Source organism: Suricata suricatta, chromosome 13 (genome assembly GCF_006229205.1).
Source record: "Suricata suricatta isolate VVHF042 chromosome 13, meerkat_22Aug2017_6uvM2_HiC, whole genome shotgun sequence".
Lineage (NCBI taxonomy): Eukaryota > Metazoa > Chordata > Mammalia > Carnivora > Herpestidae > Suricata > Suricata suricatta.
In genome coordinates, this window is record NC_043712.1 from 8,431,448 (window position 1) to 8,455,639 (window position 24,192).

General features: G+C 54.4%; 1 protein-coding gene across 1 annotated transcript in view; it reads right to left on the reverse strand.

Annotated features, from left to right (window-relative positions):
* MVB12B (multivesicular body subunit 12B) overlaps window positions 1-24,192 on the reverse strand; it is a 168,775-nt gene that overhangs the window by 22,897 nt on the left and 121,686 nt on the right. Inside the window, exon 8 of the mRNA XM_029921021.1 lies at window positions 98-153. Within this exon, the coding sequence (XP_029776881.1) occupies window positions 98-153 (56 nt within the window). The remainder of the gene's footprint in view (window positions 1-97; window positions 154-24,192) is intronic.

Sequence of the window (24,192 nt, forward strand, 5' to 3'; positions counted from 1 at the left end):
GGTGGTGTCGTGAGGCCCGCTTGGGGCCCTGCGTGAGGAGCAGAGGGAGTGCAGGCTGGGGGTGGCAGGGGGAAGGGCGATCGTGCAGAACACTTACACTTTCTGGAACACAAGAAAACTTCTCTGAAATCATAAAAGGCACACCATCCATCGCTGTAAAAGAACAGAGGACATGGCATTGCAGACACTGTCATGTTCAGGGACTCGAGATGCTGACAAAGTACAAGCCGACGTGGGCGCAGGTGTGCGGGGCCTGGGGGGACGTGGGCACAGGTACGGCCCCTGCACCCAGGGCACACCCCCAAGAGGGAAGGCCCACGCCGTGCATGTCCCTGGAGCTCCACAAAGAAATGCAGACCAGAGCTGTGGGGGCAGAGAAGGGTCTAGAGGCCTCCTGGGAGTCAGGCCTCTGATCTGTAAGCAGCAGAAGCCACGCCATGGAGCGGGTAGGGACTGGCGGCAGGAAGAGAGGCACAGGCAGGTGGGGAGGGGACAGAGCTGTGCTCTGTGAGCTGGCCCTGGCTGCTGGTGACTTTCCTTCTAAGGTCGCTTGCTGTCCAAGGCCTGACCCCCCCCATCCCCTGAGCTCAGAGACATCCACGGTTGGGGGTGCTCCTCCCACAGTGGGGCCTCCCACATGCCACTGGGGTTGCTTGTAGGAGCTCTGGCTAAGGGCCAGGAACGATGTGACATTGCCCCCAGAAAGGGGTGATGGGAAGAAGCCCACAGTAATCTCACACAGTATGTCACATATTTAGACGTGACAGGTGACTTCGGGGCACATATGTGCTTGCATATTGCTGGGAAAGCATATGACCCTTGAAAGGCCACATACTCTCTAGAGAGGGACAGGACGGGGTCCCACCCAAGATCTAAGAAGAGGCCACGACCCTCACACCCAGCAAATACCACCATCTCCCCAACTTCGGCCCTGAGCCAAGGTTCACCCCCATGGTTCTCTGACCTCTGACCCCCAGCCCCCTCCCCAGTGCCACGGAGACGGGTGGGCACTGCTGAGGGCACATGGGCAGCAGGCAGTGACTCAAGTCCTCTAGCCCTTCCATTAGGTACAAATGGAATTTGAGATCTCTGCCTCTTCCGGACCAGGGCCTTTCAAGGTTTTGACGACCATTATCACGCTCCCCCTAAGTGTCCGGTGGGCCCTCCACCTGCTCCTCCTGATCAGACGCTGGCCAGGAAGCGGGCGTGTGCGAGGATAGCTCAGTCAGACCCGCCCCTCCCCAGTGCCTGCTCGCTGGCGGTGCGGAGCCCTGCTTCCGGCCGGCCATCCCAAGTCAAGGAGAAAGCCACGGTCTGCTTTGCTTCTCCTTTAAATTCCCCAAGCCCACTGCTCCCTGCCAGGGCCACGTCACGCTGCTCTCTGTACGTACGTCTGTGCGTGCACACACACACGCACACACACACCTGTTTCCGTTTCTTTCCGCCTGTCAGACAGTGGGGTCCACGGCCGAGCGCCCCCTGCCCGCCCCACGCACCCCGCGCAGAAGCGCGCTCACACAGTCTGGTGAGCCCCCCCAAGCTGAGAGGCCCCGACCATTCATTCACTAGGCTTTCCGTGCTAAGACCGTGTTAGCGTGTGGGGGGTTCTGGGCACAGAGGTCAAGACTTGCCCGCGCTGCTGACAGTGCTTGCCTCGGAAGGTTCATGTGTTTAGTAAGAACGTATGTTCTGAAGAGGAGATGGGGTGACCTGCAATGGCCTGATCACCCCCAGAAAGGAGGGTGGCCAGGGCAGCAGTGGGAGCAGGGGCGAGGTAGGGAGGTCCCCGGCTGGCCATCCACATCAGCTCCCCAAACAGGAGGATTCCCAAGGTGGGGGTCCTCACTGGCACAGAATTCCCTCTCCCCTCCCCTCTCATGTTGGCCCCTGGCTGCCCTTCTGAGTGGCCCCCCTTCCCCCCATGGTGAGCCTTCCCAGAGGTGCTCCCCCTCCTCCCAGGGGACCCGGCCAGGGCCACGTCTCCTCTCCTGGCAGTCCACGTGTGAGTCCCCTGTGCATCCCCACGTCCCTGGCACAGGGCAGGACTGGAGGGGCTCGGTGCCTGGTCCACGCCGCAGCCCTGTGGGTGGGGGCTCCGGCCCGGGGCACATACCTAAGCCCCTGCTGGTTGGTGGGATGAAAGTTATGAGTGTCTGGAAGAAGTCCGGGGATCCCCTCTAGGAACTGGGAAGATTTACGCAGGGAGGAAGATTATTTGGCTTTAAAAAATTTTTTTAGCACATTAGTAAAAATTCAGTAAATTTCGTTGAGGCGAAATTCACGTAATATAAAATTAATCATTTTAGCGGCAACAGTCAGCGGCATCTGGTCCATTCACAATGTTGAGCAGCAGCCACCTGTCTCTTGTTCCCAAGCACTCCCCCCCCCCCAGTCCTCCCCCAGCACTCAGCACTTTCCCTCTATTCCCCCCAGGAGTGTGTTTTTATCTCTCTTCCAACAGATGGTCATGTCTTTGAAAAGAAAGATCTAGAAAGAGAAGACTGGCTTTCTGGACCATGGTGGCCTGGCCTCCTGGAATGTCCAGTTCCTGCCTTGAGGGTTAGGACGGTGGAGGGAAGGCAGGCACACGCGCACACGCACAGCATTTCCAAAAGGCCCGGTCTGAGCTTCTGAGACAGACTAGAGGAAGAGGGTGGGTCTCCGAGCTGGTGCTGCCGGGAGGGGCGTTTCATTCAGAGGCACCTCCTGTTCACCGTCAGGCTCTCCCCGCCCCCCACGCCCCGCCACCTTTCCCCAGGTGGAGACCTTACTCCCAGATCTGGAGAACGGGGTGGAGGGCAGAGGATTTGTTGGGGCCAAGGGCCAGCCCCCCACGTGAACATCAAGGTGTTTGATGAGGGCACAAGCTTCTGGTCCTCAATTAGGCTTCACAGAGTGAATTTCTTGAGGAGACTAAAGGCAGAAGACCAGAGGCGACATCGTTATGAGGCCACACTAAAGGCAGCCCCTGTGGAGAGAAGAAAGGGAAGAGGCACCCCGAAACTGTGTGAGAAGAGGCAGCAGTGGCTGTCAGAGCTGTGCTGGCCTGGCTCAGCCCATGGCCGGTGCCCTCCTGACGGACTCGGTGGCAGAGGAGATGGTGGGGAGGGCCACTTAGACCCAGTCTGACCACCACAGGGGGCTGCTTGGTTAAGGGAGAGAGAGATGGGAACTTTGGGATAAATTTCTACTTTAGAGTTTAAGATAGAAAGACGGGCACAGCTGATGGTTCTCATGTTCTAGAAAACAGACTTTAACAGGGTTGTAGGAAACGGAAAGCAGGTCAATAGGATCCTGTGGGCTGAAGGTCCCGGATGGAACTGGTGAAAAGAAAAGGATGGTCTCGCCATGAGTGGAGCCACTAAAACTTTGCTAAACAGTCTGCCAGCCGAATTTCATTTATTTAAACAAATCCAGCATATCAAAGATTAGAGTAGACTGAAAGAATGTGGGTTTTAGCAAAGTACTTGGCCTCTCTGGAGGGTGCCCACGGAGTTATCAGTTAGCTCGGGGAAGACACGCATAGTAGGCTTACCTAGGACGTGGCTGATGGGGAGGTCTGGGAGGACAGTCTATACACTGGGTAACAGAGAGAAATCCAAGAAAGATCTCAAAAAACTGGGATCCTGGGCTAAATTCAACGACGGAATTTAGGAAAGGTCAATGCCAGTTAAGTCCTGTACTTTAGGTCTAAAAATCTCAAGTCTATCAGATGGGCTGAAAGACATATGGAATAACAACAGAAGATAGGAAAAGAGACTTGTTTGTAGCTGAACAAGTCAGTCATGTGATCTCACGTTTAACTGGGTGGGAGGGGTGCCATGGTAAGTCACGGTGCGCCAGTCCTGGCGCTGGGTGAGGGCACCGCCATCCTGGTCTGCTCTGTGCTTGAGTGTGACTTCAGTGTGGGGACCGATCCCTCAAGGGGCCCTTCCAGGTGGCCGACAAGGAGTCCCAGGATAGTGAGGGCCCTCAAGTCAGACCACACGAGGAGAGGGGAGGACACCATCAGGCCTGATGCTCCCGGAAGGCGGCACGCTGTCCACTGTTGTTTGCCATCCAGAGCCCAGCACTGTGCCAGCACAGGGGGAAGTGCAGAAAGATGGGGCTCCTGGTCCAGAGGAGACCTGAAGCTGATCATCATCAAATGTCTGCACATATTTTCAGAGCTGCCACAGGGCGCGGGCTCGTGGGACGGGGCATGGACGAGAAGGAGGGGCGGCAGAGCTGGCTCAGCAGGGTCCAGGCAGAGGCCAAGTGCCGGTGGGGGGTGAGGGAGAGATTTTGTGTGCTGGGTAGAAAGCTGATCTGTGGGACTGCTGAATCCCCTTCTAATTCCATAACATCCAATTCTACTTTTTATCTGGGCAGCCATTCCATATTTTAAAATACCTAGAGATTTGCCAAACATAATTCTTAAAATCAACGGCGCACATTTTTCATGTGTTCCGAAAGAGTGTTCATAAATCATCTCCATCCCGGCTTCTCATGGGGGAGCCACGTTAACTTCCTTCCTTCCTTTCTTTCTCCCCTCGCTGAAGCCAGGGTTTGGTCTTCACTTTTCTTTAGTGCTCAGAGACCGGGCCACTCGTTCAGTCTTTGCTGAGTCTACTCGGAGACACGCACGGGACCGCTGGAGGGAGAGCTGTGAGCAAGGGGTCCCCGCTGTCACAGAGCCACGGATCCGGGAGTCTCTTCCTCTCCCAGGGCGCCCTCCCAGGCAGCCGGGGTCTGTGTGGGCGATCTCAGACGGACACCGGCTGGCTGGTCCACGGGCACAACCCAGAAGCAGGGACAGCGCCTGTTCTTTCCTTGCAGGCACACGGCAGTCCCCTCTCCAGGCCCCTTGGCTCCCAGCGACATGACAAAGCCCCTTCCCCACCCAGCACCAAACCTCAGACGCAGCAGAACTGCTCCCAGGCTCAGCTCTACCAACGAGGCAAGAGGACAGGAACCCCCACATCCACGGGCTGCGTGCTAGGTGGTGAACCCGCAGCAACGCGATCGCCTGCAAATTCTACTCAAGGAAGCCGCGGCGCGCTCAGCGGCTCAGTCTGCTGAGCATCTGACTTCAGCTCAGGTCATGATCTTTCGTTTCATGAGTTCGAGCCCCACATCGGGCTCTGCGCTGATGCCTGTTTCAGATTCCCTGTCTCCCTGTCTCTCTCTCTCAAAAATAAACAATTAAAAAATTAAAAAAAAAAAAAAAAAGGAAGGTGAGGCTGAGGGCAGTCAGGAGCCAGGAGTCCAGCACCCAGTCCAGCTAACCACGCCCGTAACACTGCAGGGGCAGTGGTGGGAGGGGGGCCTGGCGGGTCAACAGCCTGGGCCTCACCTCCAACCCAGCAGGTGTGGACATGTGGCCCAGCAGGTTGCCCACCACGCTGAGCCTCAGCTACCCTGTCTGTGAGATGGGGGGAAAGAGGCCGCTCTCGCAAGAGGCCGTGTGAGGGTGACAAGGACCGCAGTCACAAGAGACGCGAGGGCTCTGGCCCGCAAATGGTAGCTTACGCCCGGACCTAAGGCCATGTGCTTGGGCAGGCTTCCTTTTAGTAATGGGACCGTGTTTTCTTCCTCTTCTTTTTTTAATTTTATTTTTGGTGGCAGTTTTAACAAAATGCTGCTCCCCGGCACGGAGCGGCGCCGCGCACGAAAGCCAGGCTCTGCCGCGGGCTCCGTGGTGCAATTAGCATTCTCCTAAACAAACGAGCTTCAACAGAGCTGTAATTAAGCAGGCCTGTAATTAAGTATATGCCCTTTATCATAACGATCATGCTTAAAAATGGCATGATGCACGGAACTCTGTTATTAATGCTGTAATCCCAGACTGAAGTGCGAGTACATAGAAATCAGCATGTCAGCCCTGTCACCGGAGTGTTTGTAAAATACATTAAAGAAAAAAAACCGGGAAACAATGAGCTCATTCAACTGTTCTCTTTACAATCAGGCACTACAAGTCAAGAGGATTGTGAATGCTTACAGAATCTGCAAGGTTTAAACAAATAAAGCTCTAATCTGCTATGTATTAATACCACCCCCTATTTTAAAGCAGGAGAAGGGGGGATTTATTTTTCCCCCAAGTGACCCGAATACCTGACTCCGCTATTCCCGGGGGAACTAGTCCAAGCTGCACGCTGTATTTGTTTGGACGTGGAATCGGACTCCTGCCTTGCACAGCCAGCCTTGCTAGGACTCGGCAGGAACTCTACCTGGGGCTGGGACAGGGTTAGCGTCCTCGGACCTTCCCTTCGCACAGAGACCATCACCTTCCTCGGGGAGGTGCTCCCTCAAAGCCGACCCTCGATTCTCTCCTCCAAACACACAGCATCGGACTTTGGCGGGCGGTACGCAAGGGCTCCCGACCCAGAGCCGCCCCACTGCCTTGGGAGACCCACAGCTGCTCAGGGCTGCCCACCCCACCCCGCCCCTTCCCTCCCGCACATCTCACCCAGGAAGTGCGCCAATCAACACACGGGTTAATTTCAACGTGCTTGACAAACAGTCCTAAAATCATGGGGTAAAAAAATGTTCTGTAAAAGGAAAAGACTCCATTCCCAGCATCTCAAGTATCAGCTGCTTATAGGTAAAGCCGTGTTACGTGACCTGGAGTCCCCACAGCTCGGAAGTGCTCACACAGGCGATGCTGGACGAGGTGGCTGATGGGCAGGCCGTCATTTTCGGAATGAAGTTAAGTGCAGCTAAGATGGTGGGAGGCCTTTAACCCCGGGCACCTGCGTGTTAAGTAATCAGCAACCTGACACCGTTCTTCTCTCCTCTCCTCTGGCTTCGGGAGTCCTTCAGTTTGTGATGGGAAAGATGGCAACACCTCAAGACCTCAACGGCTGGTCCTCAGGATTCATCTGCAGACCGGAACACCACGCCTGTCAGCTTCCTTGGTGATTTCGCTTTGGGGATATTCCTTGGGAGCGACCTGTAGACCCCTCCAGGACTGTCTGCTCAGGGACATTCCAAGGGAGTCCACACAAGGCCAACCGCTTCCCTACAGCAATTTGTTTTGCCAGTTATTCATAAGCTGAAAGAACTGACTTATTGGCCACCGTGACCTCCTGAGGGAGGAGGGGGTGTGAGCCAGAGTCAGGCGTGCGAGTCCCGAGCCGGGCTCAGCCATGTGCTGGCTGTGGGACCTTGGGCAAGTCGCTGGACCCGAGTCGGACTTGCACCTGTCGCAGAAGACTAACGGCACTCCCCTGCAGGGGGCAGAGGGTGGGCACTGGGCACACTGTGGTTACCACGGATCTGCAGATACCCAGCAGCCCCTGGCTCTGCAGGGGCCCGATCCAGCCGGGTCCTCCTCTGATGCAGCACAAGGGTTTAATCTCTCTGTGCCTCTCTTTCCTCAACTGTAGAAGGAAAGAATCATCCCCGATCACTGTGATGTTTAAAGGAGATAAACATAAGGCCCTGGGCCCAAAGTACCTGCTCAGTAATGGTCATTATGACCATCACGGCCACTGTGGCTGGGGAGGATGCCCTTCCAAGAAAGCAGACCTTTCTGATTTTTGACCTGCTTTTACATCAAAACGTTAAGTGCAGCTGCATTATGTTCTGTAACCTGTGGGCTGTGAGTCCCAGTCCCGAGGCTTCTGGAGGTGCAGAAGCAGGGCTCCCCACCCCCTGACCATGGCTCTCCCTGGCGTCTGCCATCTCAGGTGTTACAGGTCAAGCTCAAGTAGCAGCAAGGCCCAAGCTGGGCCCAGGCTGCGTAAGGTCCCCCAGGAAAGAGCTCCAAAAGCAAAGTAGAGAAAACTGCCCCTGGGTCCCAGGAGGTTAATTTGCCAGGGCCATCAGAAATACCACATTCAAGATAAAGGTGGCTTCACCCAACAAATGAATATTCTCTGAGGTTCTACCCAGTGGGGGCAACTAGGAAGCCCCCCCATCCCCCTCACAGAACACCTGCCAGTGAGGGTCCCTTTAGTCTTGTGTTCCCCTTCATCTCTCCACGTCCCTGAGAGGGAACCGAGAGCTCTCTGACCGCCCCCTCCCCTTCCAGAGCGGCCCCTGGGGGCCCAGGAGCGGGGGTCAGAGCAGAGGGGGGCGGAGAGGACAGGAGTCCAGAGAGGCTGGGCCACACGCGGCGACCACACGCTCCACGGCCACAGGAAACTCCAGGCCTGTCACCAAGAACATCGTCCTCCCTCTGCTGCAGAAATGCTTTGTAGTTTTTTATTTATCTATTTTTTATCTGTTTTGAGAAGATAGAGAGAGCGAGTGGGGGAGGAGCGGGCAGAGAGAGAGGGAGAGAGAATCCCAAGCAGGCTCTGCACTGCCAGCATGGAAACTGATTGGGGGGTGGGGATCCAACCCACAAACCACGAGATCATGACCTGAGCTGAAACCAAGAGTCAACGCTCAACGAACGGAGCCACCCAGGTGCCCCCAGAAACACTTTTTAAAATTTCATGAGTATATAGTGGCTTGGGCCAGAGAATGACTGGATTTTGCTCAAGGTAAAGATAAAATCCAGCTAAGTGACACTTTTTCACGCGAGCAAGAAGGCTCCTTGGTTGTTGAGGACTACAGGGTCAATGTCCACAGCATGGCACAGAGGCTCCTAAGTGAGCCTGAGCATAACCTTGCAGAGGCGGAGGAAGAAGCAGACAGAGGGCCAGGGAAGGGCTGCTGGCCCCAGAGCGACCATGCTCCCCTGGAACACGGGCATGGTCTCAACAAGCCATTCAGTCTACAGCGAGTTGTGGATGGAGGTGAAGTGTGGGTGTGGGACAGGCCTGGCCTCTAACAGCCTAGGGCCTGAAGGTCAGGGGCGGCCGGCTGCTGGCAGGGCTCGGCCGTGTGGGAGGAATGTGCACGCCACCTCATCTTCTCAAGACCAACTGATCCCGACCTAAGACGGTTCCACTTACGAGTGTTCGACTTTACGATGGTGCAAAGCGACACAAACTGAGTGGGAGCCCTACTTCGAATTTTGAGTTTTGATCCCGCCCTGAGCTACCAATGCGCAGAATGAGCCCCTCTTGTGATGCAAGGCGGCAGCAGGTCCCAGGCAGCCCACGAGCTGATGGCCACGCTGTCCCCAAATGGCCATCCTGTCACTTTCAGTACAGTGTTCAATAGCCAACACTTGAGCAGCATATAATAGGTTTGTTAGATTGTTTTCCCCAACTGTAGGCCACTGTAAGTGTTCTGGGCACGTCTAAGGTAGGCTCGGCTCCGATGCTTGTAGAGCAGGTGGAGTAAGTGCATTTTCAACCTGCGATGGGTTTACTGGGATGTAAGCCCACAGGGAGACGAGCAAGACCTGTAGTTTTTTAGGCTGTATTTTTTAACCCCCTCAATAAAGGAATACATTTTTCCCCCTAGACAGTGCACTCGCAGGCGAGCAAGTGGCAGAGGGAAGGGGCAGAGAGAGAATCTTAAGCAGCCTCCACACTCAGCGAGGGCCCCACGCGGGGCTCGGTCCCACAAACCTAGATCGCAACCTGAGCCGATGACAATCTGATCACAGTCAGATGTTTCACCAACTGCACGCACCACCCAGGCACCCCGAATGAATCCATTTTCTAAACACACAGTTCCAAAAGCATAGCTACGTTAAAGCGCCCCTTGAGTCCAGAGCCCCGATCCCAGACCCTCCCCAGAGCAGGCCCTGCACGTGGTCTGTGCGCAGCTCATGGGGTCCTCCAGCCTGTTTACATTTACAGAAGAAATAGACAACTCTGTATGTGTCTATGCTTTGCATAAAAACAGTATCCCGGCAGAGGATGCCTGAGCTCCCATGCTGGTAGCTAGACGTAGCTCAGTCTTTGGATAGAAGAGTGGAGAGGCAATCAATGAGCAGCTCATAAGGAGGCCTGACTGCCATTTTAAGTGGCCTGCATGTCACCGTGAGGTCCCTGGGGAGCCACTGAAGGGTTCTGGAAGCTGGAGAGAGGCAGGGTCATGCTTATATTCTAGGAGTGTCTCTTGGCTGTGGAGAGGAGCATGGATTAGAGGGTACGAGGCTGGGGGCAGGGGAGGTTCTGCCAGGAAACCGGGTGCGGGGGGCCGGTGTGGCGTCCAGGACTGTGACAGTAAGACGGAGAAGTGGGGACAGACTGAGAGGTGTTCAGACACAGGACCATGAGACTTGGGAACTGGCTGTGGCAGTGACAGGGGGAGGAGCAGGGGGAGGAGGCGAGGGCAACCCCGAGGTTCCGGCTCGGCCATGGGGCGAACGGGGTTGGGGGGGGGTCTCAGGACTGGGGGAGGAGTGCGGGGTAAGCTGGTGGGGTCCCTTTGGGCTGTGTTGGGTTTGAGAAGCTTGTGAGACAGCCCAGGGGAGAAACTGGCCAACATGGTTGGGACATCACGAGCAAGATGCAAGATGGGTCGGTAAGGACCACACAGGCGGAAGGAGATTCAGAAGTGAGGGCTGGGAGGCTCCGGGGGTCCAGCCTGCTGGTGACGGAGGCACAGGAGAAGACGAGGCGTTCTGGGAAACACACAGTGAGAAGAAGGCAGGCCCAGGGCAGGGGACCGAGGAGCGCTAACATCGGACCCTCGTGCTGAGGAAGAGAAGCCGGCCAAGGGGCAGAATGTGCTCTGTGGCGCTGGGTCAGATCTGGAGGGGTCCGCATGAGCTTGGTGTGAATAAGCAGATACAGATACATAAACATACGTGGTTACATATGTGTTTATACACGTGCATTTATATGCACGGACACAGACTCAAACATACACAACTATACGTGTAGTTCTATCTGCTGAGAGCCCAGAAGCCGTGAGCACACCTAGTGCCCAGACTTTGGGTTCTAGTGTTCTCTGGAAGAAACAGGCTCTTTGTGGAGAAACGGCTGATGGAAGGGAGGCAGGGAAGGGACAAGCCTCGGCCATGTTGCTGCACCTGAAAGGAAGACATCCGCAAAGAATCATGGGAAGCTAGCAGAAGGACCCGGGAGCCAGCGTGGAGGGGGTCCCGCTGGCTCATATGGAACAATTTGAGTGTCAAGATAAGGATACGGATGAGTAAGAACCCACCAGTGCGCACCAGCACGCATCAACTGGGGAGACGGGGAAGCACTTCCTCCCAATAAAATGCCAAGTTCTACTGAAGGGATGATGGAGTTACAAAAATCAGTGGGTGATCTGGTGAGGAGTGAGCTGTTCACACGGCCCTCAGAGATCTCCCACTAGTGACCTGTTAGCCATGAAAGGAAGAACAGGAATTTTACGGTAGAGAAACCCGGCGGACAGCACCACGAGCAGGGCATCCCAGGTGGGTCACACCAACGTCATGAACATCCTGACTGGGTGCTCTTAGAAGGGGACAGTGTCTGTTGACCCAGTGACAGTGACAAGGAAACCAGCCTTGCGGTGAGGAGGCCCAGGTGTGTGGCGGTCACATCTCGGTGTCCTCATCTGAGACTGGGCTGGGCCGATGTCTCAGCTGGTGCTCATCTGCGACTTAAAAAAAAAAAAAAATGCCACCTGCTGGTCCTCCCCCAGGAGGTTCTAGATTTGTGGCCTGAGCTGTGGCCCCCGGGTATCAGGTTTCAACGCTCCCAGGTGATTCTCAGGGGCAACTAGGTTAGAGCAGCCCTGGGCTGGATGGGCTAACTCCCTCCTTGCTGGACATTCTTCAGTCTCACAGAATCATCGTATGAAATACGTGACCTGAGCCCGGATTAAGCCCCAGAGGATGCAATTTCCAAGCCCACTAGGCAACAGCTGGGTGCTAGCCGACTGCTCTAGCCCTCGGCCAGATTCTCACAAAGCCTTGTAACAGGCTCTGCTCAGCTGCCTCCCCTTCCCTTTCCTGGGACCACAGGGCAAGGAGAGAAGGGCCCAGGCGTCCGCATGTCTGAAGGCACTCCTGACGCACTGTGCTCTGGAGAGCGCTGCACCAGGGGAGTGTCCAGGGGAAGAAGAGTGTGTCAGGGCACCTGCACACAGTACTGTTGAAACCTCCGAATGGGGCGCCTGGGGCACTCAGTCGGTTAAGCCTCTGACTTTGGCTCAGGTCATGATCTCACGGTTCATGAGTTCAAGCCCCGTGTTGGGCTCTGTGCTGACAGCTCGGAGCCTGGAGCCTGCTTTGGACTCAATGTCTCCTTCTCTCTACACCCCTCTCATGCTCTGTCTCTGTCTCTCAAAAATAAATAAATATTTTAAAAAAATTAAAAAAAAAAAAACCCCAAACCTCCAAATGGCCCCGTGAGGTGTCGCCATGCCTGCCCTGCCGAAGCGACCTGGACTGTGGAGGGAAGGGACGCCTCAGGGCCACGCAGCTGGTGAGTGGCAGGGCTGACGCAGGAAGGGAGATCCTGAGAGTCCACGGCCTTCCCGCCAGATGACGGATGAGGTGGGGACACCTTCCTCCGAGAAATGAAAACGTTACCTACAGATGGAGGCAGGAGACGAATCCAGAAGGGGAGAAAGCGGGTGGCAGGCGTGTGGCAGTAGGACAGTGGGCTGGAATATCCCCCAAACAGGAAAAGTAGAACCCCATTATACATTTATTTAAGATTTGAGAAGAGCTTGCCTGCAGGTTAGAGAAAAATGGTGCAAAAGGTGGCATTCTGGTACCACCGCACTGGGCTCTTCTGACCTTGATTATGATCAAATGCCCCAGGGGCTGGACACCCGCAGGGAGGGAGGGAATCTGGGACAGGAGTCCCGAGGTGCAGCCACCGTGGGAGAGCTGCCTCAGTGGCCCCAGGCTTCAGCCTCCCTATGCTGCTGGCTGGTTCCGAGACACCAGGCACAGGGGCAGGCAGGGACGGGCCAAATAGGACACCTCTCCACGCAGAGTCTGATGTCAGTCTACACCCAACTTGAAGTTACACAAGGCTGCGCTGCTTGCGTGCATTCGAAGCAGGCCATAACTCAGTTTGACGGGAAAAAAGGGCATTTTTAGGTCTTGTATTTTTCTCCCTTTCCAGAAAGCTCCAATCCTCAACTTCGCAGGTCAGAAGCCAAGGCGGGGTCGTCGTCCCCCTCACGCAGCCAGACCTCTGCCATCTGGAGGAGGTGGGCAGGCTGGGACGGTCCCCGCGGCAGGGCGTGGGGTGACGGGAGACTAGAAATTAGTGCCTATAGTTGGGGACAGGGCGCAGGAGCGCACATGCTGGACCGCCACCGCGGTGCGTTCAGTTTTCGAGAAACTTTGCCCCGGGAAACGGCTTCCCTAGAAAGCAGTTTATCGCCTTCCCCAAACTCATCTCCCACAGACGGGCTCTCTGGACCGCGGTGAGCTGAAGGGGAAGCTCCGAGAATTGATGCCTGCGTGGACACCCACCTTGACTCGGAAATCCCGGGGAGCGTGCTCCCTTCCGTTTAACTTGGCACGTCTATGAAATACAGTGCCATAAATTACCCAGATCTCAGATTTAATATTAACCTTTAAAGGGCATGTCACAAAAACGTATTCTCTAAATATTGGTTGTTAGTTCACTCTGTAAGTCTATCACAGAAATAGGTATAAGACTGCCACCCGTCGCTGACTACACCTGTCACAGACGTCTCCTGCCACCTGACAGTAATTCCCACCGAACCCAGCAGCCCCACAAGCGAACAATTCAGCCATCTACTCTAACCACGGCCTAAGCTCAGCCTTGAAATTTAATAATACAGCCTGCGAGTAGGACTCTAATTTCTGGAGCTGATGAACTTTCAGAGGCAACACGGGTTGAAAGAGCGAGCGCGGAGATGACAAAGAATTTTAATCCAGGGTTCGCTGAACTATCCGGTGTAATAAGTACTTGTTCGTTTCCACAATGGGCATATAAAAGAGAAATCTCAATAATAATTGCTGTAATTATCTTGAAAAATATGCAGAGATTAATGGTGATTATGAAAAGCTGCGTAATTGTTCTCTGAAATCATCACTGATCAAGGGGGATCTTGCGATGGCCGCTGCCAGGGAACTTTTAACGCCCAACAACATGTGGGCGCCGAAATGTGACATTTTGGCTTTCTCCCTGTAAAATATTACCCTGTGTTTACGAAGTTGTTTTTCATCATTTCCAAGACCCTGGCCTGCATTTTAACTCTTCATACCAATGCCCTGAAAAGGTTCCAAGACGCCCTTAATGGGATGCGTATGTCATTGTGGTTCAAAGCCCCAAGTTCAACTTGTTATTTATTCAAATAATTAATTACTCTTGTATCCATCGAGCAGTTTGTCATGACACATTAATGACTTGATAGACTTCTATGAACTGGTGAACACAGAACAGCAGAGCGTTTTTATCGTCATTTAATTTTAAAACGATCCTGTGTGAAATTATCTAGTCGTGAGTGATGGGAGCATAAAGAACAGACTCAGCAAAGCCCCTTTTGGATCATTGCTTTATTAATGGTAACGTCAGGGAAATGAAAAATGCTAACATTGTCATATTCCGCTGCTGGGTGGAGATGAATGGCTGGGGGACGGGGTGAGGGCTCCCAGCGCTCACTGCCAAGAGCACGGAGCCCCTCCCGGCGCCCGGCCGGCGGGGACCCCAGCCTCACACACCCGCAAGCCCCTGGAAACCACCTCCACGCCGGGGCTCCCTCTCCAGTTCACGGCTCTCGATGTCTGTGACTTTGTATGTGTGGTCTTTTTAAACTTTTTTTCCCACTTGAATTTTCCACTAGCGATCTAAAACCCTCACAAAACATTTCACATTATTGCTTTGAATGTTAAACGTTATTAATCCAATAGAAAAACGTTAAAGATATCGCTGTCACCTTTAAATGTGAAATGATATTACGCACACACACACGCGCACACACACACACACACACACACACACACACACAAACAAAAAAAAAGTGCTGGGTTAGTAGAAAAGATGTTCCTTAGTTTTCCTTTCAAGTCTTGAGATAACCATTTTGGGTTGATGATAAAATAATATTTCCACATGGCTCACAGCACAACATCTGCTGAAAAGACACGTCCTGTTCAGCTGTTCTTTATACACATATACACACACATATACGTGTGTATGTATATATAGTGAAAATTGTTTCTCAATTGTTTTAATTACAAACTTGGGACTCTATGCAAAGTCCTCCACGGCAGTGTGACACGAAGACAATAGACACAGTCGCCGATGAGCAGGGAGCCAGCCAGCGGGCGGAATCGCGGGGGGCTCTCTGCCGGCCACATGCGTGCGTCCACTGGGGACACATCACAGGCGGCAGCGAGGCATTGTTCCCGCCCTCCGCTGAGAGAGAAGAAAGACTGCCTCTCTCTTCCCTTACACGCTTCCTGCTTCCGTCTCCCTGATCCCAGCAAACAGCTCTCCCACCCACCTGGACATCTAATGCCGGGGCCTGGGACAGCAGGGACTTGTCCCCATCCCGCACCTGTCATACCAAATGGGGGAGGGGTGGCGGTGGCCGCTCAGTTAGTTGAACTCCTACTCCGTGCCAGGCCCTGGTCTGGGGGCTTTCTGTGTATTGGAGGGTTTTTCACGACAATCCTGTGATGTATTGCTGTTACTCATTATTCTCACCCCCCACGCCCTCTCCAGTCTTACGGAGGGCACTCCGGCTAAGAGCACTGAGGCACCCCGGCCAGGTGCACGCGACAGCAGGATGCAGAAGCAGAACCGAACCCAGGGAGCTGCCCCCTTCCCACAACACTGCACAGCCTCTCAACCCTCTCCGGACCACAGCCCTGGATCTGGGGGAGCCCCCTCAACCCTGACATCAGCTGTCCGTCACTCTCAACTCCTACAGAAGGGGATTTGGAAGGGGGTGGGGCAAAGCAGCAGCTTCCACAGTGGCAGAAAGTTCGAGAAAAGCCAAGATTTTGGGGCACGGAACTAGCCCAACAGTCAAGGTAGTCTGCACAGAGATGGGGTGCATTGAGATTGGATAAACAAATCAAAGGGCCCGGGAAGGTCCAAGCCAGAAGTTGAGTCTGGTGGCCTGTTCTGTGGAATGCCCTCCTTTTCCAAGTGGAGACACTTGGGCCCGAGTGCTCATGGCTTCCACGGGGCCATTTTCAGCAAGGTGGCCGCAAGGCTGGAGCTCAAGCCCCGGTCACCCGAGACCCTGGGCTGCCTCCACCCAGGGCCTGCCTCGTATGCAGGGAGCACCGGTCCCTGGACGGGAGCCCAGCCTTGCTCGGCCCTGCCAGCGGTGAACACATGGCCACTGCGAGCACATACAGCAGGGCGGGGGTGGGCCAGGGTTAGAGACCATGCGGTCACAGGCTCACGTGGGAGATCGTGGGGGCCGCTCAGAGAGGCCACCGGGCATCCTCTAGAGAGCTGGGAGGGCCTACGACACTGTAGATGCCACAGGCAGGAAAACAACACAGTGGTTTCAGATAGGCACCCCCAAGGGGGGAAGTCAGGCAGATAACCCAAATGGCAGGAGACTCGCTTCTCGGGCAGGGCACCCCCACTTGTGGAGACGGCCCGGGGACAACCAGCTCTGAGCGCAGGAACCCTCTCCCCGGAGAGCAATCATGTCTCCGGAGAGCTGCCGGTCCAGACGAGGGAGGGAGGTAGGCCGGCACTGACAAGCTTGGCCTTTGCTAGCACTTTAAAGATGGCGTCTTCAAAGCCGGCCCCCACGATCCAGAAGACGTACCCTTTCTCCCTAGACCACAGGTCCTCAAATTCCAAATGTGTCAGAATGATCTGGGCTGCTCATGAAAAATGCCGAGCCCCAAACCCTGAGACTCTGGCTCAGGAACTCCGGGGCAACGGCGCCGGGAGCCGGAGTGCTTCCATTGCAGGTTTCAGGGCTACGATGCCCGGAAGATTTAGGCACAAGCAAGACACTGTTTACCCACGAGGACTAACCATGGCAGGGCCAGTACCGTGAGTACTGGAGCACCGGTCACTGCGGTCACTCGGCGAATGCCAGGCACTATGCTAGACCGTGTCACAACCCAGAGAGGCGCACGGGGTCACCCTGTCTCATGGCTGTGCGAGGTGAGGCGGGCCAGCAGAGTCTAGCTTAGAAGGCCAGGCTCTTGACACTCCTACATACTTAGGACGTCAAGAAATACGAGGGCCAAAGTACAACCAGGCCCTCCACAAAGTGATTACTTATCACTTATTATGTGAACCGACCATGGGATTCTCTTTGTTTAGATCGTCTGTGGGCTGAGCCTCTAAAACTCACATGATGTTAGGAACCCAGGAAGGTCCTTGGTCCCCTTTATACCTGCAGCGAGTTTCTGAAGTCTTCAGAGTTTCTTTCTTTCTCTTTATTTTTAATGTTTTGTTTTTGCTTTTGAGAGAGAAAGAGAGCGTGAGCAGGGGAGGGGGAAGAGAGCAAGGGAGACACAGAATCCCAAGCAGGTTCCAGGTGCTGTCAGCGCAGAGCCTGACGCGGGGCCTGAACCCACAAATGGCGAAATCATGACCTCAGCCGAAGTCAGAACTCAACTGACTGAGCCACCCAGGTGCCCTGGAGTCCTTAGGGTTTTGAACGGCTTTTACCTTCAACAGTAGGAAAAAAAGGTAACATTCAGATAGCTTGTGACGGTCTTTTCTGGAATCCAGACAGAAGGCTTTCTTTTTTCCTCTCTCTACCTAACTCAAATTGAGCTCTTCATAGTTTGAAGTTAAGGACCCTATTTCTAACTTGTACTGGATCCTTCAACCTTTCTGGGCTTTCTCTGGTAATGACTTCCGGCCACTTGAAAATCTGCCCTGAATTTTTCAAAGAGATGCTTGGGTCAGAACAGAACAAAATACAAAAGGATGCGTTTCAGCTAGTACTGGACCCTAATGGCTGAAAAAGTCACACGCAAGTGATTTCTCCACCACAAGGCTTTTCAGAGCCACCGCAGCTGCCCCAGGGAGGAAGAGATGCAGACAGGAATGGGGCGGGGGGGGGGGGGGCTCATGAAATGCAAGGCCTAAAGGGAAGGCAGGGACCTGTTCTTGAAAAATCCTTTAAAGCCCCAGAAAAGGGGAAATATTACATGAACTTAAAAACTCCAAGCCAGAAGAGGAAGCCGAGACCCTGCAAGTCGGTAAAGCCATGGGCCGGTGTGGACTGAGGGCGCCGGCCGGGCGAGGGGCAGCTGAGAAACCAGAGAACTCTCACTCCCCAAGTCGGAAGGGCCGCAGGTGGAGACCGGCAGGGGAACTGCCCTTCTGGAAGCACACCCAGTACCTCCTTTACACTGGCTTCTCCCCTGCGCCCCTGAGGTGGACCCTGACCCAGCATCGCCATGACAACACCAGAGCTCAGAGAGGTTTATGGGCTGCTCCGTGCGGCCCAGTGGGCCAGTAACAGAGGCCGGCGTTGAGTATAGGCCTCCTGCCGGCTGCGTCATCATTTACTGGGTCAATGGAAAAACCATCTGAGCAGAGGCCTGGAAGGGACCCCAGAAGCCAAAGTTAAAGGCTGCCTCGCAGTGAACAGAACGTTCGGGGCTGCTGGTGTGGGGGTCCGGGGGGGGCGAAGGGTAAGTGCCATTAATAGTCTGCTCAGTCTTTATAATGAAAGAGTTTCCAAATTGTCTTTGGCACGCACACCTTGAAAGCACACTTTTTTTTTTTTGGCTTGTTTTTCTTGTTTAGTTTTTGGTGGAGAGAGGGGCCAGCCTGCTGACGGCCAAGCGCTCAGCTCGATTCCGGCCAGGCTGTTGGACAAACACCAAACTGTGACTCCGTGTTCACCTAATGATGAGAAAACACCAGGCGGCTTTAGATGCCCTGCCTGTAAAACCCCAAACGGCCCGCGGCCACAGGAGCTGCTCTAGCCCGCCTTTTGTCTAGAAGGAGATGTGACACTCCTGTGTCTCCAGGACGTCCCCCGGGGGCCATCTGAGGTGTGATAAAAACACAGAGAGGTGCACACAGAGGGGGCTGTGTCCTTACCCCTGCCGCGGGCTCTGCCCTGGTACCCGAGAATGCAACATTCGCAGCACCTGCTAGTGGTGGGAGTCCAGAAGGTCCTGACATGAGACACCCCATCATTTTGCTGAAGTACAAAGTGCAATTCCCAGTGTGGGGCGTTCGGCCAGCGCATCAGCTGGACAGACACCCGGCACCTGACGTTCAGCCCAGCTGGGCTGCTCTCTGCCTTTCTCCTGCAAAACCGGTAGCTTTCTGGAGGTGATGGGTTCTTTCTTTCCAAAATGGGCTCCACCAAGGAGGCACGTGCTGGTGATGGAAGGGAAGAGGGTGTGAGCAAGGAGGAAGAAAATGAAGGGCAGAGGGGAGAGTGTGGACTGCTGAGGTATGGAAGTGGGGAGGGAGGGAGGGAGAGGCAGGAAGGGAGGGAAGGAGGAGAGGAAGGGAGGGAGGGAGGGGACTCTGGACGGAGTGGCCCGAAAGGAAGCCGCTGATGAAACCACCACTGACACGGCTTTAAGCCTGGTGGCTGGCCAGCACCGGCGGTGGATGCGGAGCACACCGGCCCCTGCGGGAAGCAAAGCCTTCTCAGACGGAGGCGAGGTGGCCCGGACAGAGCTGATCCGTTTCCTTCCTGGTTCTGACACTGTCTATATTCAGCAAGGTTCCTGCCAACATTTTGAACATCCTGAGGTGGGGGGCGGGGGCAAAAGTGGGAGCCTCGGCCCAGCACACCGACGGCCCGCTTGGAAAAACCTTGGGTCCCGGCCCAGTTCTTTTCTATATAAACAGAACTCACAGTTAAAATTATTATTAACAGTGATGTCATATACCGAGGAAATTTTAGTGACAACATTTATTTAAATAACTTTATAAATGACGTCAGTTTTTATTTATAGAATCATTAGTTCTCAAGGCTCACCCAAATGTTTCACTTTTACGTTCCTACATTTCGTGAGAGACTTATGTGCCGAAGAACGGTTTTTAAATTGGGACACTTGGGAATATTGTGGGGAATTATTTTATGAAAACATTTATGGTCTACTTATTGTAGTAGGAAGAGACGTTCAAGATGACCTATCGAAGTTTATTATTCTAGAATCACCCATGACCGCAAAACCGTAACACCGTGCATTTGAGGTTCAAAAATTCCCCGCATCCTAATCATTCAGTTGGGTTTTTTGTGGGACTGAGGACATGCAGAGGCTAAAACCATGGCCACACCGCCAGCCACTGCAGGCTTATCTTTACCTGGGACTGGGAAATTTCTTTGGCCGTGACCACAGTGATCTCCAGTTAGACTGGGGTTCACGGGCGCTGCTGCAGACCTGCTTTCCTCCAGTGATTGAGGGGGGGGGGGATTAAAGGCCAATTTTTCCCCTCCAGGTGCTACCAAATAAGACTCGGAGGGGCTGAAGGGGAGAGGCTGGAGCAGCCTCCTGCATGGGGGTGGTGGGGCGAGCTGGTAGAATAGTGAAGAGAACAAAGTGGAGGCAGCTGCAGGGCACTTGCGGTCAAGGGGACCACGGGGCAGAGCAAACACGTTTTAACAGCCAGACCCCTCCTTTCACACATGTGTAAAACCTTTGGAATTTCACTGGAAAACTTTCTTTCAAAAGTCATCTTTGAAGTTTGGAAATAAAAGCAGAGAGGCTATTTTTCAGGAAAGAGAGATGGTTTCAAACCGAAGGGACTGAAGGTAAGTGCTAATGGGTGGGAAGTCACACCGACTCCGGGGTCTCTGGAAGGTTTCCTCTGCGTTATGGCATTTCTTCCTGAGACCGTCTCTACTGGGACCTGAGATGTTTGTTTTCTCTCTCTCGCTCTGCCCTGTTGGGGCCTGGTGAGCCTTCACCCCAGGCCTGGATGGTATCCAGGTGGATAACGTTGATGTTCCAGAGGGAAGGGGAGGCTGTGTGTGTGTGTGTGTGTGTGCACGTGCTCGCACGCACGCGTGTGTATAACAAGAAACCATAGGAGCCTCGTAGCGGAGCAGATGCCAAGCCTGGGTGACTACCTGTCCCATGAAGCCCCAGGGTACCCAGAGGGCCAGCGCTGCTGGAAACAGGGTCCCTTCCAAGTCCATGTGAGCAGGTGAGCTCAGGGGGTCAAGCAGCTGACTTTGCGCAGGTCATGATCTCACGGTTCAGGAGTTCAAGCCCCGCGTCGGGCTCTGTGCTGACAGCTCAGAGCCTGGAGCCTGCTTCAGATTCTGGGTCTACCTCTCTTTCTCTCTCTCTCTCAAAAAATGAATACACATTAAAAAAAAAAAACACACTGCATGGGCAAATGGTGACGCTGCCACCCCACCTCTGAGCCCCGAGTCCCTGTCCGGCCCTCCCCCCACTCAGCTGGCTTCTCATTCACCAGGGACGAACCGGCTCATGGGCAGGGATGCTGAGGACCAGTTGTTCGAAGAGTGCTCACAGGGAGGTGACACCGGCACAGGCAAAATAGATGCTCAGTAAAAACTTGCTGCGTTGAAGAAAAAGGGTCTGATCATCCTCATCCTCGTGAATCTCACAGCAGAGAAGGTCAGACACACTAAAAGTGCCTTAATTGTTTCTTACACTCCCCACTAACAGAGACTGACCTGAAGCTCAAAGGCAGGGAGGGACTTGTCTTAAGTGTAGAGCTTTTACCTGGGTCCAGGGCTTTAAAATGAAACCATCTGACCGGAGAGTCACCATCCCACACCCCATGACAGGCCACTTGTCCCAGAGAAAGAAGCAGATGCCAAGCAGCAGAACTGGAAGTTGCTGAGCGTTCCGCGGCTCCTTTACTTTTGGCATCAGTCAGCAATTGTCCTTGAACATCCCTTCCTTCCCTCCTTCCTAAGAGATTCCGATCACTCTTCCAGTGATTTCAGCCAAAACACTCACCCGAATGCGAACCACGCCCTCCTCCTCTGCTGGCTGGAACACCTACCTGTTAACCCAGCACAGAGAGGCTGGACAGCCGCCCTATTTCCAGCAATATTCAGAATAGAACCAATGTCCGGTACCAGCAGGCCAGAGGCCCCGTGGAGTCTGTTACTCTGGCTGCCCCCCAAGTCACCAAACAGACTGCACTTTATTGGGGAGCACAATGCCCGGGCCCCCAGGCCAAATCCAAGGACCTTTAGGCCTATGTGCACCTGAAGTTGAGTCCTGGCTTAGCGGATGGAGGGAGAGCGCCCTGGGCCAAAGGCAGGGCCTGTCTTCTGTGCCTTTTATGGCCCCGAAAGAAGCAGAGTGACTGGCGGGAAGGGGGGCCTCAGGGGTTAGTAAATGGCTCCCTGACAGGCCTGTACTCAAGTCTGTGCACTAAGCTGGTCTGTGTCTTCACGATGCAAATTCTAGTTGGACGCCCGTTGTACATGCACACATGTGCACAAGAGCTTGGCCAAATGGTGTGCACACATCTCGCGTGTATGTGCACACCTGCAAGCTGGCACGCACACAAAATGAAGACCCTCCATGTCGCCTGGTAACGTCTTGCCTTTTTCAGGTCACGGACACCTCCAAGGTCTGAACGAGGCTTGGACAAACTGACCCCCTGCCTCCCCTGCCCACAGGAGGCTGCTGGGAAAGAAACTGCCCATAACCCGTAAGGGGGACAGAGGAATGAAACAGTGTGACTTTCATAACCACTGAGCTCACGACATTCCAGGTGTCCTCAATCAAACCAACCCACACGGAATTTACACAGAGACTCTGCCAACAGCGCGGGCTCGATCACATGGGTCGCCTAATCTGCTCTTTATATTCTGCCTGGCTTTTCATTGCTTACCTGTGCCCGCAGGCTGTGAGTTCTGGGGCATCTTTAAAGCTAAATCAGAAAGATAAATAAATGCTTTCAAAGGACATGTGTCCTGGGCACACAGCCCAGGCCCTCGAGCGTTCTCTCTCTTCCTCCCTCCGGAGGCCCGGATGTAGGCAGTGCCACCGCAGAGCACCGGCGGCCCCTCCCTCTCCCTGGGCTTCTGCCCCCCCCCGTCGTTTAAACCGCTGCTCGTGGGGCTTCACGGGATCTACTCCCCTCCAAGTACTGCTTCGGTCTGGTCTCCCTGGGCTGCTCCTGACTGCGGATGGGCGGATGCGTGCTGGGTTCGGCGCTCAGGACCCCTCCCTCATCAGGCACCCCCCCTCCCCGGACTGTCCTGACCACGCCTCCAGCCACAGGTGCACCAGAGGGCGGACCCCTCTCGCTGCCTCCCCAGCCCACCCCACGGTGTCTCGCAGACTGTGTCTCCCAGAATCTTCCCTGCATTCCTGGAGGAGGCTTTTCACGCCTCTATTTCTGTTTCTATGACTGAGGGAACCGAGTGTCGAGGTGAGGAGCAGGTGCAGGGCCAGCCCGCCTAAGCTGCGTGACTGTGGTAAGTGAGCTGAGTTGTCTGTGCCTCAGTGTCCGGAGCTGTAAGTGGGATTAAGGATGCCCCACCTCTTCTGCTGGGACAGCAGAGACAGTTTGGGTAAAGTGCTCAGAACAGGGGCTGACACCATAAACGCTGGGTTTGCTAGTATCACCACTCACTTCCCAAATGCAAAAGAAAATGACCAATGTCTATTCTGGAAGCTCTCTGTCACTGTGCACTACAAAAATCAGTTTCCTGTAAGTGATCCTCACACAGGGGAGGGAGAAGGGCGGGCAGGGAGGGTGCCCCTGATCCACGAGGCTGCCGTGACATGACAAATAAGCTGTAGGCTGACATTGTCTCCAAGACATATTGGAGTTTACTCTGTCGTTTGGGCTTGCCATCTGTGCCACCCCGAAGCGGGCTGTTCCCAGGCTGCTGTGGGAGCAAGCCGGGGCGCCCACCAGTCCCTGGACAGATCTGCAGGCTCAGCCGGCCATCAGTTAGGCTTCCTGATGAGAGGAAACAGAATTTGCCCGCCACCTTCCCGGGAGCCAGCCCTTCCTTTCCAGGGAGGGCCTGTGTCTACACCCCACATGGCACAGGTAACCGTCAGGTTCTTGCCTCTGCTTGCTATGGCCCAGGCTCAGGCTGCTGGGTGGAGGGGAGACCGGACCGTGAAATGAACTTGACTGCAGAGCCCTCAGTCAACTCTGACGCTATACATTAGGGGGCTGGGGTGCAAAGACCGATAAGGCCAAGCACTTCTCTTGTGGAGCCTCCTGTCTAGGAAATAAGAAACTTGAAGCTAAGAGCAGAGTGTGAAAGGCTATGACGGAATTCTGTGGAAACCACAATGAAGGCACTTTAGTGATTTACTGTGTGGCCTTGGGAAACTCACTTCCCCTCTCTGAACCTGTTTCTCCTTTATAAAATGGGGAAAACAGTAACCCCACATGCTTCCCAGGGTGGTTGCTGGGATTAAGCAAGTTCACACACGAAGGCGACTGCACTCAATAAAGACGGACCTTCTCCCTGAGACCAGATGCGCGAGCACCTGCTCCTCCAAGGCGAGGC